At 40.4% G+C, this 17,017-nt stretch overlaps 1 protein-coding gene across 24 annotated transcripts in view; it reads right to left on the reverse strand.

Moving 5' to 3' along the window:
• KIAA1217 (KIAA1217 ortholog) overlaps positions 1-17,017 on the reverse strand; it is a 1,016,332-nt gene that overhangs the window by 55,429 nt on the left and 943,886 nt on the right. For 16 of the 24 annotated variants that reach the window (XM_056800101.1, XM_056800103.1, XM_056800095.1 and 13 more), the window contains 2 exons: positions 9,059-9,163; positions 8,501-8,550 (listed from right to left, as the gene is read on the reverse strand). In XM_056800101.1, the coding sequence (XP_056656079.1) occupies positions 8,501-8,550; positions 9,059-9,163 (155 nt within the window). The remainder of the gene's footprint in view (positions 1-8,500; positions 8,551-9,058; positions 9,164-17,017) is intronic. The other 8 variants (XM_056800099.1, XM_056800096.1, XM_056800100.1 and 5 more) reach the window with 1 other exon arrangement.

A 17,017-nucleotide genomic window follows, 5' to 3' on the forward strand; every position in this document is an offset into this window, starting at 1 on the left:
CAAAAGACAACCCCTAGGAATGTAATCGCCAAATTCAAGAGCTTCCAAGAAAAGAGAAAATCCTACAAGAAGCCAAGAAGAGGAGCTTCATATATAGGGGGATCCCAAAAGGATCACACATGACTTAGAGGCTAACACACTAAGAGACCGCAAAGCATGGAAAACGATATTTAGAAAGGCAAGAGAGCTGGGTCTCCAACCAAGAATCAACTACCCAGCAAAATTGACTATATACTTCCAGGGGAAAGTATGGGCATTCAACAAAATAGAAGATTTCCAAGCATTTGCTAAGAAAAGACCAGAACTTAGTGGAAAATTTGATATCCAAGCACACCCTACACCAAGATAAATTCAAAATGGATGAATGACTTGAACATAAAGAAGGAAACTATAAGAAAATTAGGCGAACACAGAATAACATACATGTCAGACCTTTGGGAAGGGAAAGACTTCAAAACCAAGCAAGACTTAGAAAGAGTTACAAAATGTAAAATAAATAATCTGGAATACATCAAATTAAAAGATTTTGTACAAACAAAACCAATGTAACCAAAATCAGAAGGGTAACAACAAATTGGGAAACAATCTTCATAAAAACCTCTGACAAAGGTTTAATTACTCAAATTTACAAAGAACTAAATCAATTGTACAAAAAAATCAAGCCATTCTCCAATTGATAAATGGGCAAGGGACATGAACAGGCAGTTCTCAGCCAAAGAAATCAAAACTATTAACAAGCACATGAAGAAGTGTTCTACATCTCTTATAATCAGAGAGATGCAAATCAAAACAACTCTGAGGTATCACCTCACACCTAGCAGATTGGCTAACATGACAGCTATGGAAAGTAATGAATGCTGGAGGAGATGTGGCAAAGTGGGGACACTAATTCATTGCTGGTGGAGTTGTGAATTGATCCAACCATTCTGGAGGGCAATTTGGAACTATGCCCAAAGGGTGATAAAAGACTGTCTGCCCTTTGATCCAGCCATAGCACTACTGGGCTTGTACCCCAAAGAGATAATGGAGAAAAAGACTTGTACAAGAAAGAATATTCATAGCTGCGCTCTTTGTGGTGGCCAAAAATTGGAAAATGAGGGGATGCCCATCAATTGGGGAATGGCTGAACAAATTGTGGTATATGTTGGTGATGGAATACTATTGTGCTAAAAGGAATAATAAAGTAGAGGAATTCCATGGAGACTGGAACAACCTCCAGGAAGTGATGCAGAGCGAGAGGAGCAGAACCAGGAAAACATTGTACACAGAGACTGATACACTGTGGTACAATCGAAGGTGATGGACCACCATTAGTGGCAATGCAATGTCTCTGAACAATCTGCAGGGATCTAAAAAATACTATCCACAAGCAGAGGATAAACTGTGGGAGTAAAAACACCGATGAAAAGCAACTGCTTGACTACAGGGGTTGAGGGTATATGACTGAGGAGAGACTAAATGAACACTCTAATGCAAATACCAACAACATGGAAATGGATTCGAGTCAAGAACACTTGTGATACCCAGTGGAATCGTGTGTCGGCTATGGGAGATGGAAAGGTGGTGGGAGGGGGAGCGGGGGAGGAAAAGAAATGACCAAATAAAATAATGTTTAAAATTAAAAAAAAAAAAGATCTATGGATTCTTTTCCAGGCATTCTATACTCTGCCCTTTGGTTAGAGGGGACATGCTGTATCCAAGCGCCCCATCCATCTCCTCTTAGTGCTTCTACCTCATCTTTAAACCCTTTACCTTCTTTCCATAGCTTCAACTGCTAGAGAGCTTGGATCCATTGGGTGAGGGGTAAAGAATGGGGGAAGATGGAGAGAAAGCCCCAAGGAACCCTAATAGTAAACAGCAGGTATATCCATGGGAAAGAATTTCTGGTAGACTCCTTACTAACACTAGCAAACAGAGATCCTGGATAATAAATGTTCCTTGCAATTTTTTCTATAAAAGAAATTTTATCCCTCTTCCCATTATATCCTGGAGTTGCAAGGTTACCTTGGTTTCTGTTTTTGTATTGCCTAAGTTTAGCCATAGTATGTCCTTAATGAATGTTTTTGCTTTCACTTATGGACTCATTCATTCAGAATTTTCTTTACAAATTAAATCTTTTTTTTTCTCTAAGTAGTTGGAAAACCATTAGAGAAGAAGCTGCCTGAGGGAAGGAATAAGCACTCATTAGGCACCTACCACATTCCAGGCACAACTGGAAGAACTTTACAAATATCTCATCTTATTCTCACAAGAACTTTGGGAAGTACGTACTATAATGATCTCCATTTTATAATTGAGGAAACTGAGGCAAAAGGCAGTCACATAGTTTGGTAAGTGTCTAAGTCTTCCTAGCTCTCTAACCACTGTGCGACCAGCTTCCCATTTGAGTTTGAGTAAATAAGAACATCAAGGAAAGCAGCCTTCTCAGTGTCCCTGTCAACTGTAGCGTTCTCTTTTGACTCTACAAAATATGGAAGCTATAACAGGGACTTAAAATGGTAATGGAGCAAGTGCCTGCCTCTGTGGAGGGACACAAGCCATCTCCCCTCGTTTGAGTTCTGGAAAATCACGATGGGAAAAATAATTTGATTTCTTTGGCATTTACAGGATTAATAGAGTGCTTTTCTTCTCTAATTCAGTGCAAAAGCAGCCTAAATGAATATTATTCACATTTTAAATATGAGAAAACTTAAAGCTCAAAGAGTTAAGTGATTAGTCCATGTTCTATTGCTAGTATTTGGCCCAGGTTTCCAGGTGAAACATATTTCCTCTGATTTATGTGGCCTCTTCATTTTGGACTGGAAATTCAATTCAATTTAAAATCAAATTAATATGTATTTATATCTAGATATCCATGGGGTGGCTAGGTAGCATACTGGATAGAGTGCTGGGCTTGGAGGAAGGGAGACATCTTTTTTAGTTCAAATTTGGCTTTGGCCACTTCTAAGCTGTATGACCCTGGGCAAATCACTTCACTCTGTTTGCCTCAGTTTCCTGATATGTAAAAATGAACTGGAGAAGGAAATGGCAAACTAGTCCAGCGTGTTTGCCAAGAAAACTCCAAATAGGGTCATGAAGAGTCCATTATGACTCAAAATACTGAACAACAAAGATACATATGAAATACAGATATATATACAGGAACCTATAGCTGAGGCATATCTAGGGGTGCCGTGTGTGATTTCATTGATGGGGGGAACCTCCTTTATTGATGGGCCTTCTTGGCCCCTTAGCGAGATGCAGGGGGACCCGGGGAAGTGAACTGGCCCAGGCTCACACAGCCAATATGGGTCAGAGGCAGGGCTTGGACTCCAGCCTTCCTAACGAAGAGCAAGGCCAGCACTCACTCTATGACTTACCCTGCTGCCTCTGATAGAATCGGGTTTTATTTAGTTTATTTTTAAATTCATTCAGAAAGGCTGAGTTAGAGGACATATTTTGGCTGTTTTTTTTTTTAAACTAAAAGCAGAATTTATTAATGACAAATTAATTAAGGGGGTGTCTTGGCTGCCAAAGGAGCACATGACACCCAAAGCTGTTGAAGACCTCAGTATAAATGACACGTCTAAGGTCCCTTCCCACTCCAGCGTTCCAGGATCCATTCCTTTTGTTAAGTTGTTGTTCTTCTGGCCAGTCAGAGACAAAGTTTCCCAAACTTTCCTCTGAGGGAGGGTCTTGGATTTTGAGACATGTGACATCTTGAAGACTCATAAAAAAATGAGAAGTATCACAACTAACGAGTCACATATTAAGGAGACACATGTGTTAAAATGGAAGGAGATACCCCAGCAAGAGTCCTGTACTTGGGTTCAAATCTCAGCTCTGTTGTTTCTCCATTTTTTCATCAATAAGGTGGGACTAGTTGACCTCTAGGCAGTAGAATCATAGCTTGAAAACAAGAAGAGACCATTAAGGCCATCTAGTCCAGTACCCTTATTTTATAGAGAAGAAATTAAGGCTCAGAGGATAAGTCACTCTGATAGTAACCAGCAGAGTCAGAATTTGAATACAGGTCAGCTGACTAGAAGTCTAGGGCTCTTTCTACTTCATTATATTGGTCTTTTCAATATCTAAATCCTGAATCTATCCATCACTATTTAAAAAAAAAATTCAGTTTAAATTCCCTTGCTTCTCTATCAGCTCTTGGGTCTAGGTATCCATTGGTGTGTACCTGGGAGTATTCAAATCCATTTTATGAATAGCCTAATTAGAATGTCAAATCTAGTAGGGAAATACATTTGTAGACACGCACACATATCCCTAAATATAGATCATATGACTCATTCAAGTCACCATAGTATTTGGGTAATCCATTAGGTATAAGCTCATGTTTCAAATGGCATCCCTTTGAAAAATATATATTTTTGTAAACTTTAACTTTCATCTTAAAATCAATATGGCGTATTGATTGATCAATATGGGGGTTAAGTGACTTGCCCAGGGTCACACAGTTAGGAAATTCTGAATTCAGATTTGAACCCAAGAACTCCCGTCTCTAGGCCTGGCCCTTCATCCACTGAGCCATCCAGCTGCCCTCCACTTTAAAAAATCCAATCTTGATTATAGGAGGGGGCTGCTTTTACTAACCACTGTTTCTCTAGTGGTTTTCTCCCTCATCCTTTAAAAGATTTTGCCCTCTTTTTCTTGGCTGCTTAGGTTTTGAAATTCCCTACCCCTCTCTCTTCATTTACTTTAGTCTCTGACAAAGAGACGACTCTACTACTCATGGCCAACCTTCTACATGCCTTTTTCTCTAATTTTCAAACCATCCCTATTTACTGGCATCTTCCTTACTGCCTAGAAACATGTCCAAGCCTCCTCCCGTCTAAAACAAACAAGCAATAACCCTCCTTATTGGTCCTCACTTGTGAAATTCCATCTCCCATTTTGGTACTTCTACGTTGTCCTTCATGCCTGGAAAGGACTTTCTCTTCATTCCTCTCTGAGTCCCGTTTCCTAAAAAAACTCAACTTAGCTGCCATCGTTCTCCATCCATATAGCTGCTGGTGCTCTTTCCCATAAAATATGACCTGAGATTTACTTATATATATTTTGTATCTATCAATATGTACAGCTGCTGTATGCCCATCAACAGAATATAGGCTTCTTTTTTTTTATTTTTTATGGATTAATTAAGAGAATTTTTCCATGGTTACATGATTTATGCTCTTTCCCTCCCCTCCTTCCTTCCCCTTCCCATAGCCAATGAGCAATTCCACTGGTTGTTACATGTGCCATTGATCAAGACCTATTTCCATATTATTGATAGAATATAGGCTTCTTGAAAGTAGAGATTAATCCAATTAAAAAAATTGTATCCCCAATACGTATCTTGGTTCCCTGGAATATGTGACAGGGGATTAATAAAGGCTTCTTTTTCAATGGCTAATTCTGCCTCTTCCAACTCAAGAATCTCTCATCTTGACCCCCCAAAACATGGCGAAGTATTCTTTCTTAAACTCCTAAGGGTGTGGTAGCATCTGATGACTTTCACATACTTTATGTAATTACAAAAACATAGGATGAATCTAGGCATTTCTGTAGTGGCCAAACTATTCCCTTAGGATTCAAGCACTTCCATTCTTTTCTCCTGATCCTGGTATGATGAATGACTTAGCCTCATTATGGTTCAATTTACCCATCTATAAAATGGGGTTGCTAACTCCTGTCTAGTTGTTTCTGTCCTGGGGCATTGCATAATCTCTATGGCAACAGAAACTTCTGTGGACAGATACTCTTGGGATCAGGTTTGTGTTTTCTACTGAGTATTCTTTACTGAAAACCCTTAAACTAAAATGGAAATAGCTCTTACAGGCAAGTTAATCAAGCTTTATGAAAAAATCTTAGATACTCTTTCATTATGTGGTGGGAATGAGATTTCAGTGGCTTTTCCAGAGCAAAAAACTTCTTGACTAGGGACTAAATCGTTCCCAGATCCTTCCAGCTAGAAGTAATTTCGCCCTCTCATGAACTCTCCTGCCCTTCACGAATATTTCTCTTGGGCATTTGATGTCTATTCTCTATCATACTTATTTGTCTGATCTCCCTTGTCAGACGGTATTCTCCTTGAGGACAGAAGTCTTATTAAGGATCTGTGATGTCATCTGTATGTACTCCTTCTAAAAATGCAGACTGGAGCTCCTCCATGTTTTATTAAAAGTTTTAATGAGCTGCTGTAGCCAAAAAGTGTTCACTACCTAAGAGACAAGTTCTGATTTTTAAGAGACAGTCAATAGCTGGTCTACTCAAAGCCCTTAGAGGCTGCAAAATATAGGGGATATCAAGATGGTCTTGGAGGAGCTCTGGGTGCAAATTTTGCCTTTGAAACAATCTAAGTGACTGTGAAGAAGTCACTTAAGCTGGATGGCAACTCTCTAGGACTTATTGATAAATTTATAGTCATATTGTCATCTCTTGTGATGGAAAGAATTTTCATGGTGGGAGGTTCCAGAACCTTTTTGTATTTACAGAAGACTAGCCAGAATTTTCCATCCACTGGCATAGTCTTCAAGAAGCCAGGATCTTCTCTCTCCATGTGGTCATGGCATCAGAGTGGGAGTTTTTTGGAAGCTTATGCCAAGGGCATCTAATGAATATGAGCAAAATGAATGAAGTAAAGGGCTGGGGAATTGAGCTGGTATATTTAGCTTCACAAACTCCAAAGATTCATTCTGATGTGATATATTTTCATCTGATGAACCTCAGTGGCAAATTTCCCAACCTGTCCCCTAACTAACTCTGCAGGTTAATTCTAACCTGATGGGAGAAAGAACTCATTTTTCTGGTGATTGTGTTGGCTAAAGAGACTAAATGAATTCTCCCAATGCATTTGACAGGATGAAACTTACTGAATGTAATTAACTGCTATTAAACTCCTCTGCCCTTTCCCCCCCTCTGAAGTCACATATTAATCCTAATGAATGCTATCCATTTATTTTGCCTTTCTCCCCCTAGACATTCTCTCCATGTCTCCATTAACCTCACTTGTGAAACATGGAGGTATTTGGGTAGGAGGAAAGATGATTCAACTCTGAGAAGGGAATAAATTATTTTTGAAAACTCAGCCATGTGACATGACTGTCTAATGCTGCGGAGCAGACCATGTGAACACTACCAAAGAGATCAACTTACGGGGATGATTTTGGGGAAATTTGGGAAAAGGACTGACACCATCTTCCATTTATCTATGGCTTAAGGAACATTAGCCTCACATGAAGCTTGTGGAGTCAATAGTCCAGGGAGTATTATCCTTAGCTCTGCAAGAGGTGACTCCGTTTCCTAAGAGATCAAGCAATTTTCCAGAAGAGTCAGGTTTTTTTTCAACACCTTTTTTCAACACCTCCTGGGCTTTCTTTTTTTTTTTTTAATTTTCAGGAACATATTGATGCATACTGAATCTTCTTTGTCTCTAAGCAGCTTCCATTTTAGTTTGCCTCAATTGATTAATTGGCTCATATTCAGATTTAATTTTTAAAAATGATACTTTTACATGAATGATCTATAATAAATTGTGTTGCATTAAGCTGTTTTGTAGATGAGGAAACTGAGGCTCAGAAAGAATTGGGCTTTATTTAAGTTACACAGCTAGTAAGCAATGGAGTTAAAATTCAAGCCCAGGTTTGGTTGAGTGCTCTGGTTGTTCCTTCGGTTCTACATCTGCCTTTTAGACATTGCAGCATATTCATGACAGCTGCTGTCTTGAGGAAGGAATCTCATCATTTTATTCATACTAAGACCTTAGTAATGCTTCACTGGTTAAGAAATCAGGAGATTTGGGTTCTACTACCTACTGATTACCTCACTGGACACGCAATCTTAGATAAGCCACTTCCACTCAGTAAGTTTCAATTTATGTAGGATGAGATTGGGGTTTTGAACTTGGAGTGTGTGTGTGAGAGAGTGAGAGAGAGAGAGAGAGAGAGAGAGAGAGAGAGAGACAGAGAGACAGAGAGAGAGAGAGAGAGAGAGAGAGAGACAGAGACAGAGACAGAGACAGAGACAGAGACAGAGACAGAGACAGACAGACAGACAGACAGAGGGAGTCAGAGAGAAAAAGATGGGGGGACCCTTTCTTAGAATATTTTAAAACTGTTGAAGGAAATGCTTAATTCAAGTTGAGGTTAATAGAAAAAAATGCCCTATCCCTGGCATCCAAGGTCATGGACCCTCGTTCAAATCTATTCATAAACTCCTCGAGAGTCCGTAGATTACAGGTTAAGAAGCCCTGGACTCAACAATCATTAAGGCCCCTTTTAGTTAGAAAACTCTATGACCTTAATGACTTTATGAGTTATCTCCCATTGGAGTATTTTTTTTAAATGAAGACCAAAGGAAAAGGTCAACATTTTAAGCCAAAGGAATTCATCCATAATCATGGAATTTCAGGTGTTAATTGAATAGATGCTTGGGGGAGGGGGTGTCTTTCTGACATTTCCACAAATCCTACTAGGTGACTGATGCAGGTATGAGGCTTCCCTTTCCCATCCAGTGGGAGACTTACCTGCACCATCTGGGAGGCTCTTGTTGGCCATGGTCTTCATCATCTTCTCACTGAAGAAAAAAGAACCAAGTTAGACGTCAAACTCTTTCTCTCTCTTACACACATCGACTATGTAAGCAATCAGCAGGAATTAGTGATGGTAATAGGCAATGAGGGTGTCCTAGCATCACAGCATAAGCACTGGCTGGGATGGAAAAGGCTTCACAAAGTAGCATTCCTTAACTGCTGGTGAAATGTGGCTGGAGAGTTTTCATGATTTTCCAAATGCACGGTGGTGAACATGGGAGGGAGGAGAAATGTAGATGGCAGTTGCAGGAACTGAGCTGTGTAACGTCCATGAAATCCCCATGCACTGGGAAACCCATTTACCTTTTTTGGACCCAAAGTTTTAACTTGCATTCTCAGAATAAACAAAGCAAACGCGCAACTCAGAGATGGGTGAAATTTTCCACTTCATAATGATTATAAGGAAATCGATCTGGGCTGATGAATTATTTTAATGATTAAAGAGAAACAGATTTCATGATTTGTGAATTGTTCATTTTTTTGTCTTTTTACCTAGAAGCATCTTTGCTATTACTTGTATTTGGCCCTTTAAAAAGCGCAGACTGCACAAGACCAGTTAAGCTGGCAATCTGTTTCTCCATGGCTTGCATCCTCTCTCTGTAAAACAAGAGAATTGTTTGTTAAAGCTTTGTTGACTTTCAGACTCATTTTTCTCGATGAATGATCAGCTCAGTATTATACAGGTACCACAGGGTTTGCTGCAGGAGCTCCTAACAACCAAATCCTCCGTGGAGAATATGGGCAGATTATCAGAGTTTAGCAGTAGTGATCTCACTAAAAAGGCACTTTATTAAAGATCAGCTAATACCTCTTGGAAAACTCCCGCCCCCTGGAAATAATTCTGCCTCTATGTCATCTGTTTTCACCTATTTCTGCTTCCCTGGCCCCATATTATTTTACCTAACACAAAAAGACTATCTACCATATGTGCTATGTCCTAAGAGGACGCCAGGCTCACTGCACACACTTGGAAGTGGTATTTCTCATCTGGGAGATCCATGACTGATCTTGGTACAAGTGACAGAGCTGTGTTTTGTTTGGAATAAAATTCATTTTACAGTCACAGGGGCATGTAAATGGAAACAACTGCTCTTATAAAGACTAAGGAACCATGGGATTGAGATTGATGTGTAAGTAAGAAGCAGAGAAAGCTAAATTTGAGGTCAAAAAGACTTCAACCCAAGCTTGATTTGGTGAGAAGTCATCAGGAAAAAATCTAATCATGACATTTCTGAGCTGATTAAAGTGTGTGCTATTTAGAGCTATTTAGCCAATACTATCTCAATTTTAAAAAAACCAACAACCAGTATTGACTTTAGGTAGAAAATAAACAATAAAGCTAGTGAAGGAATATTGAGAATCTAGAGGATCTGGGTTCAAATTCTTAAAAAACAAACAAACAAACCTGCCTTCTATCTTAGAACAGATACTAAATATTGGTTCTAAGGCAGAAGAATTTAGGCAATTGGAGTTAACTGATTTGCACAGGTTCACATAGCTATGAAGTGTCTGAGACTAGAATTTGAACCCTTGGCTTTCTGCCCCCAGGCCTGGTGCTCTATCCCTGAGCCATCCAGCCATCCCCCAAATTCTACCTTTGCTACATATTAACTATAATATTATATATAATATTAAGAAATTTGCCTCTATTGTCTGGGCCTCCAGCTTCCTCATCTGTTAGAATAAATGGTCTCTGAGGGTCTCTTCAAACTCTTGATCTAGGAAAATCTTGTTTTATGCATTAATGCTAAATTAAACATTTATGATGACAAAATCGTGCAGAATGACTTCATATGTATAATGGGGACCACATTGCTTGCCTTCTCAATGGGTGAGGGAGGGGCTACAAAGGAGGAGGGAATTTGGAACTCAATATTTTAAAAAATGAATGTTTTAAAAAGTCCAGCAGAGAATGAATTACGTTGGTAGTTATGTTGAGCCTGACAAAAACCTTCTATTTCAGTAAGCACAACTCGATGTATATGGTCAGTTCAGTAATTCCAGATGGAACCAAGTGAAATAAGCTGCTATAAAGCCTAGTTCTCAGAATGGGAGTTAAGTTCCTAATGCAGTCTGGCACAGGCTTAGAAAAGATTAGGTGATCTTACAAAACCAAGGCTTTGTCGACTTAGGGAAGGAAGGTCCGAATGTCACAAACTTTAGTCCCTTCCACGTCTGACATCTGACAGCAAATCACTGGATGACCTTGCATCAGCGATTATTATTAACATGTGACTTCTGGCCTCTCTACTCAGCATCTACCTACCATCCATCCATCCATGTATCCATCTGTCTGTCCATCTGTCCGTCCATTTGTCCATCCATCCCTCTCTTACTCCCTTCCCTCCTTCCTTCTTCTCCTTCCTTCCCTCCACCTTTCCCTCCTTCCTTCCTCCCTTCCCTCCATTTTCCCTCCTTCCTTCCTCCTCTCCTTCCCTCCTTTTTTCCTTCTTTCCTTCCTTCCTTCTTCCCCTCCTTCCCTATTTCCTTCCTTCCTAACCTCTTTCCTTCCTTCCTCCCTTCCCTCCTTTCTTCCTTCCTTCCTTCTCTCCTTCTCTCCCTCCTTTCTTCCCTCCCTCCTTCCTTCATTCCCACCCTTTTTTCCTTCCTTCCTTCGTTCCTTCCTTCCTTCGTTCCTTCCTTCCTTCATTCCTTCCTTCCTTCGTTCCTTCCTTCTCTCCCTCCTTCCTTCCTTCTTTCCTTCCTTCCTTCCTTCCTTCCTTCCTTCCTTCCTTCCTTCCTTCCTTCCTTCCTTCCTTCCTTCCTTCCTTCCCTCCTTCCTTCCTTCCTTCCTTCCTTCCTTCCTTCCTTCCTTCCTTCCTTCCTTCCTTCCTTCCTTCCTTCCTTCCTTCCTTCCTTCCTTCCTTCCTTCCTTTCTTCCTTCCCTCCCTCCTTCCTTCCCACCCTCCTTCCTTCCTTCCTTCCTTCCTTCCTTTCTTCCTTCCTTCCTTCCTTCCTTCCTTCCTTCCTTCCTTCCTTCCTTCCTTCCTTCCTTCCTTCCTTCCTTCCTTCCTTCCTTCCTTCCTTCCTCCCTTAAGAAAAAAAAAACCCTTTACCTTCTGCCTTAGTATCAATTCTAGGACAAAAGAGGGGCAAGGACTAGGCAATCAGGTTTAAGAGACTTGCCCAGGGTGATCCAGCTTGGAAGTATCTCAGATCAAATTTGAGCCCTGGTCCTCCTGACTCCACATTTGGCATTATATTTGGGTGCCACCTAATCCCCGAGCTAGTTTCTGGAACAGTTCGATCTGATGCCCTGAACACAACATCATCTTTTCCCAGTTCATTTTGGTGTTTTTTTTTTTTAAACCCATACCTTCCATCTTGGAGTCAATACTGTGTATTGGCTCCAAGACAGAAGAGTGGTAAGGGCTAGGCAATGGGGGTCAAGTGACTTGCCCAGGGTCACACAGCTAGGAAGGCTGAGGTCAGATTTGAACCTAGGACCCCCTGTCTCTAGGCCTGGCTCTCAATTCACTGAGCTACCCAGCTACCCCCCCTTGGTGTTGTTTTTAAAGGTTACAACTAGCTAGGTCACCCCCGGGGCTAATAAAGTGTTATATTTAGGAGTAGCGCTTGGTTTGACAAGTTCTCCCATACTGTGCCTTACCACAGCTGGAAAATTGGTGGTTCTTTAATAACACTGAGCTGCTTTGGAAGGCTTCTGGGCAGACTGGCTAGCTAATGATTATAAAATACATTTAGAAAAAATCATTTTAAGCATCAAGCATTATGATCCCTCCATTACGAAAGTGTGGAAGGAGGAAATTTGAAGGAACGAAAGTCACCCAATGGCTTCTTCATTAAAAAATAACTGAGTTTTCCCAGAAGAACCAGTAAATTTGAAACATCTGAATGATCAAGCTTCTCCCATCATACCTGTGTTTCTAGACTCCTCACTGACATAATGCAATCCATGTCAAAGAGAAAAATTAGTAAGAGATTCCCCCCAATGCAGATTAGCCTACAGAGATTAAGGATTCCACATCAATCAGACTGAGACCTGTACATGGTATCTTGGGAAGGTGGCAGGAAGACACTAACTCAAAAAGGCAAATTTCCAAGCCCTGGACCAGAGTATCGGGTGAGGGATCACTTATCCTTGAGTTAGTAAAACCACTATAGTGAGTAAAAGTCCTTCATCTGAGGGCTGAGGTCAATGTAGCACAATTTCAAGAATAATAAGTTGGCTAGTTGGCTCAGAGCATGGAGATGCCAGGCCTGGAGATGGGAGATCTTGGGTTCAAATTGGACCTCAGACACTTCTTGACTGTGTGACCCTGGGCAAGTCACCTAACCCCCAATGCCCTGTCTTTATTGCTCTTCTGTCTTGAAAACAATACACAATATTATTAAAAATATAATAATAAGTCACAGTTCCTTTTAGCAACTTGCATAGCAAACATATGCCAAAGGTCAAGGAAAAAGCTTAGATGGCAAGTTTGTTGAGTCAAGGACTCTTCCCACTTTTGTCTTGGTACCCCCAGTGCCTTGCACAGTTCCTGACACGTAGTCAATATACTTCTTGGTTGATTGATTGAATCGAGTAACATTTCCACATTGCAGAAACTAGAAAGTCTGATTGGGGGTAGGATAAAAGGAGTTCTCTACAGTACAGATTGGAGGTAGGGGCCAGGACGAAATTCCATGATGGCAGCAGCTAGGTTATGTGGTGGATAGAATGCTGGACATTGAATCAGGAAGACCAGAGTTCAAATCAAACTCGTTGTGTGACCCTGGATGAATGACAACTCCATTTGCCTCTGTTTCCTCATCTGAAAAATGAGCTGGAGAAAGAAATGGCAAACCTCTCTAGTATCTCTACCGAGAAAACCCTAAATGGGGTTCTGAAGATGACTGAAACAACTGGAAAATGGATTGGAGGTCTGGGCCAGGAGGAAATTCACTTTCTGTGTATTCTTGAACTAAGTCTGCTTCATCTTGTCACGCTAAGCTGACCCAGGCAATATAGCCACTCGTACGTCACAGATGCTTGATCATGTCTCCTATACGTATCATGATGAGGTGATTGGCTCCTTCAGGGCACGGCTTCTGACTCAAGTTTGCATCGCTGCTTCCCTTCTCCTGTTTCCTCCCCTGGTCCAGGGAAAGCATCCTTGACGCTTGGGCAGAAAGACGACGTGCCGCTGTGGGGATGCCCTTTTTTCACTTGTCTCCCCCCTTCAGCCAGCTTGTTTGGCTGGTCACAGGATTCCATTTAGTGGATGAACAAAGAGAATCCAGCTTGTTACAAAGAAAATAAGAGCTTAGTGAAATGCATGTATTTCCATTTTTGCTTATTCACTGACAGTCACCTACAAATCGCCAGGAGTTTCCAAGTCATCACTGGACTTGGCTACCTCTTTGTTTGGTTCAGTGAACAGATAATGCTTTAAGTAGACATCATATAAGCTGCTATTTAAAATGAAAAAAAAATCACAAATGCAATCGTCCATAAGTGATCTTTCTTCGCTAATCTACTTTTGAAGGCTGTGTGAGAGAGTCTAGGGAAAACACTCCCAAGCTATCGAAGCGAAAGCTCCGTATCCATCAGTTTCTTCATCTGTATAATAAGGGTTATTGGATCACGGCAGTCCCTTGCAGCCTTTAGCATCCAATCAATGAGGCTATGATCCTAGGAATTAGGAGCTCAGTTCTACTTTTTGTATCTGTGAGGAGGAAGCAGATTATATTCCCCAAACGGGAAGGGAATACATGCTCAGCCTTCTGGTGGAGATGCTCTTGGAGTAGGTAGGTAATAAGCTCTGGTCAGGCTGTCGGGAAGGCAGATCCGGGATACTGATTAAGGGAGCTTGTGGAACTGGAAGCCCAGCTGTTCCTTTGTGGTGGTTGGATCTTTCTGGACTCCTGAGCTTGATTTGTAGCATGAAGGAGAATTCTTCGTCCTATGGCCACCCACTCATTTTAATCCTTCTCAATGGAAGGACAATTAGACTACTTAATTCTATAATAATACTTCATATAGGTAGAAAGAATAATAAGCTCATGGAGGGCAGGGTCTCATTTTCATCTTCTATCCCCAGCACCTGGCTTAGGTAGGGTTTTATACCTGGCAAGCACTGAAAGGTTTGTTGTAATGAATAATATTGAAATAGGCTTTGAGTGATAATATATGTATAACCCAGTGAAATTGCTTGTCAACTCTGGGAGGAGGGAGGAAAGAAGTGTGTGTGGGGGGAAGACAACAAGAATCATGGGAAAATTTTTAAAAATTAAATTAAAAAAGTTTGTTGTCTTGGATTGAGACCTGGAACCAAAAAGTAGGACAAATGGACTTAACGAAGATTTTTTTTCACTTAAAAAAATCAGTTTATAATACAGTCAATCTACTCAGAAATAACGACTGTCCTAGGAAATCTGGGACATATGCTCAGTGTGGGTACAGTGCCTAGCAGAGCAATGACCATGCCAGTGTATAAAACTAGGGAATTCATTAAAGCATACCACCAGTTGTGCAAACTAAAGTGACCATAGTTTTGATTATGGATGTGAGCTATGTGGCCATAGCTAAAATCACTTTACAGAAAGTACCTTTTTTTTTTATACATGGTGATGAAAAAACTTTTCCTTTTCCTATTTAATCATCAAAGTGCTTCTGGTTTCAGGATTCATTTGAGGGAGATTATCTGATTTATAAATTCATAAATAAGATTGTCTTTCCATTTCACGGTTGGTAATCTGGAAACAATTTTATGGTTTAACTAAATTATGGTAACTCAAAGCTTATTCAGGCTTCTCTATGAAATGTTATGAAATATGTTTTAATATGAAAGAGGAAAAAGAGGAAACCAGTGGAGGAAGGGAAATTAAATAGGCCCTGTCATTTTATTGCAATGACAATTTTGTACATTAATCATTTGAACGTTAAAGATGCTAAAGCCCACCCATATGTCAATATCACTGTGCTTAAAGGAAATACAGATTTGGTATAACCAACGATGAGACCATTTTTTTTTAACCCTTGCCTTTTGTCTTATACTCAGTACTGTATATTGGTTCCATGGCAGCAGAGTGGTAAGGGCTGGGCAATGGAGGTTAAATGACTTGCCTGAGGTCATATAGCTAGGAAGTATCTGAGGTCATATCTGAACCCAGAACTTGTCTCTAGGACTGATTCTCGATCTACTGAGACATTAGCTGCTCCCCTGAGACTAATGGTTTTAAAATATCCAACCTACACATCTACTTTCTGGTAAACTAGTCATCCAGTTTCCCCAACACAGCTGGATGTGAGAATGAGTCTATAAATCTTCTCCAGGACCAAATGGCCAGAATAACGAAAAGTTCAGAGTAAATTCAGAAAATGTGCAGGCTGAAGGAACAGATTTGATATTGATATTTCAAAAAGTGCTACTATCTTGAGTAGCAATGGGGAAGATGAAGCAAGATGTGCTAACACTTTCCATTCTTTCAATTCCTTCTTGCTCATTTAATTCCAACAACTAAGTAAACATTGACAAAATGTCTACTGTTTGCATTGTCACCTATAAAGGAAATGGGTGAAAAGTTTCTGTTCTCCAGAGAAGTTATGGTCCAGCCTAGCTTCATAAATGCTTGTGGAGGCACTGAGATGACTCGGTGGATAGAGAGCCTGATCTGGAGCCAGGAGATCCTGAGGTCAAATCTGGACTCAGACACTACCACCCTGGGCCAATCACGGAACCCCAATTACCTAGCCCTTACCGTTCTTCTGCTTTGGAACCAATATTTAGTATCAATTCAAAAACAGAAGGTAAGGGGTAAAAAAATGCTTGGGCATTGATTGTTGTTGGGGGATAGATAAAAAAACAATAAAGGTAATTATAATACAACCAAAATCTGATTAAGTGCAGAAAAGATGATACAGAAAAAGACAAGAGCGATTTGAGATCCAAGAAGACATCACAGAGAAGGAAACATCTGACCTGGGCTTTTTAAAGGAAGAGGAATCATTTAACAGAATATAGAGGAAGCTGGTTCCAGTAGTGGCCAGGAGCATGAGCAAATGTCTGAAAGAAGGAGAGGGTAGGAAGAAATGGTGCAATAAGCAGTCCAATTTGGCTGGAATGAAGATGGATATGTGTCTTAAAAATGGTGGAGAATGGTGGATTACAACTATCTGGTAGAGAGACTCAAAGAACAGGTTATAAACTTACATTTAATCCAGTAGGTAAAGAAGGTCTTTGACTAATCAGGCTTATGCATTAGAAATATAATTTTGAATGAGACACACTGGAAGGATAGAAAATAGAGAAGGATGACACTTAGGAAGCCTTCACCGTGGTCCAGATGGAAGCAAACGAGGAGCAAAGGGTAGTACTAGTTGGGATGGATTGAGAGCTCTTAAAGAGGAAGAATCTCCCAAACTTGACAACTGATTGGATGTGGGAAATAAGGGAGAGGGAAGAAGTAAAGATTTTTAAAGATAATGTTGAAGATAAGTTTTGAGCC

The sequence above is a fragment of the Monodelphis domestica genome, chromosome 5, assembly GCF_027887165.1.
Source record: "Monodelphis domestica isolate mMonDom1 chromosome 5, mMonDom1.pri, whole genome shotgun sequence".
Taxonomy (NCBI): Eukaryota; Metazoa; Chordata; class Mammalia; order Didelphimorphia; family Didelphidae; genus Monodelphis; species Monodelphis domestica.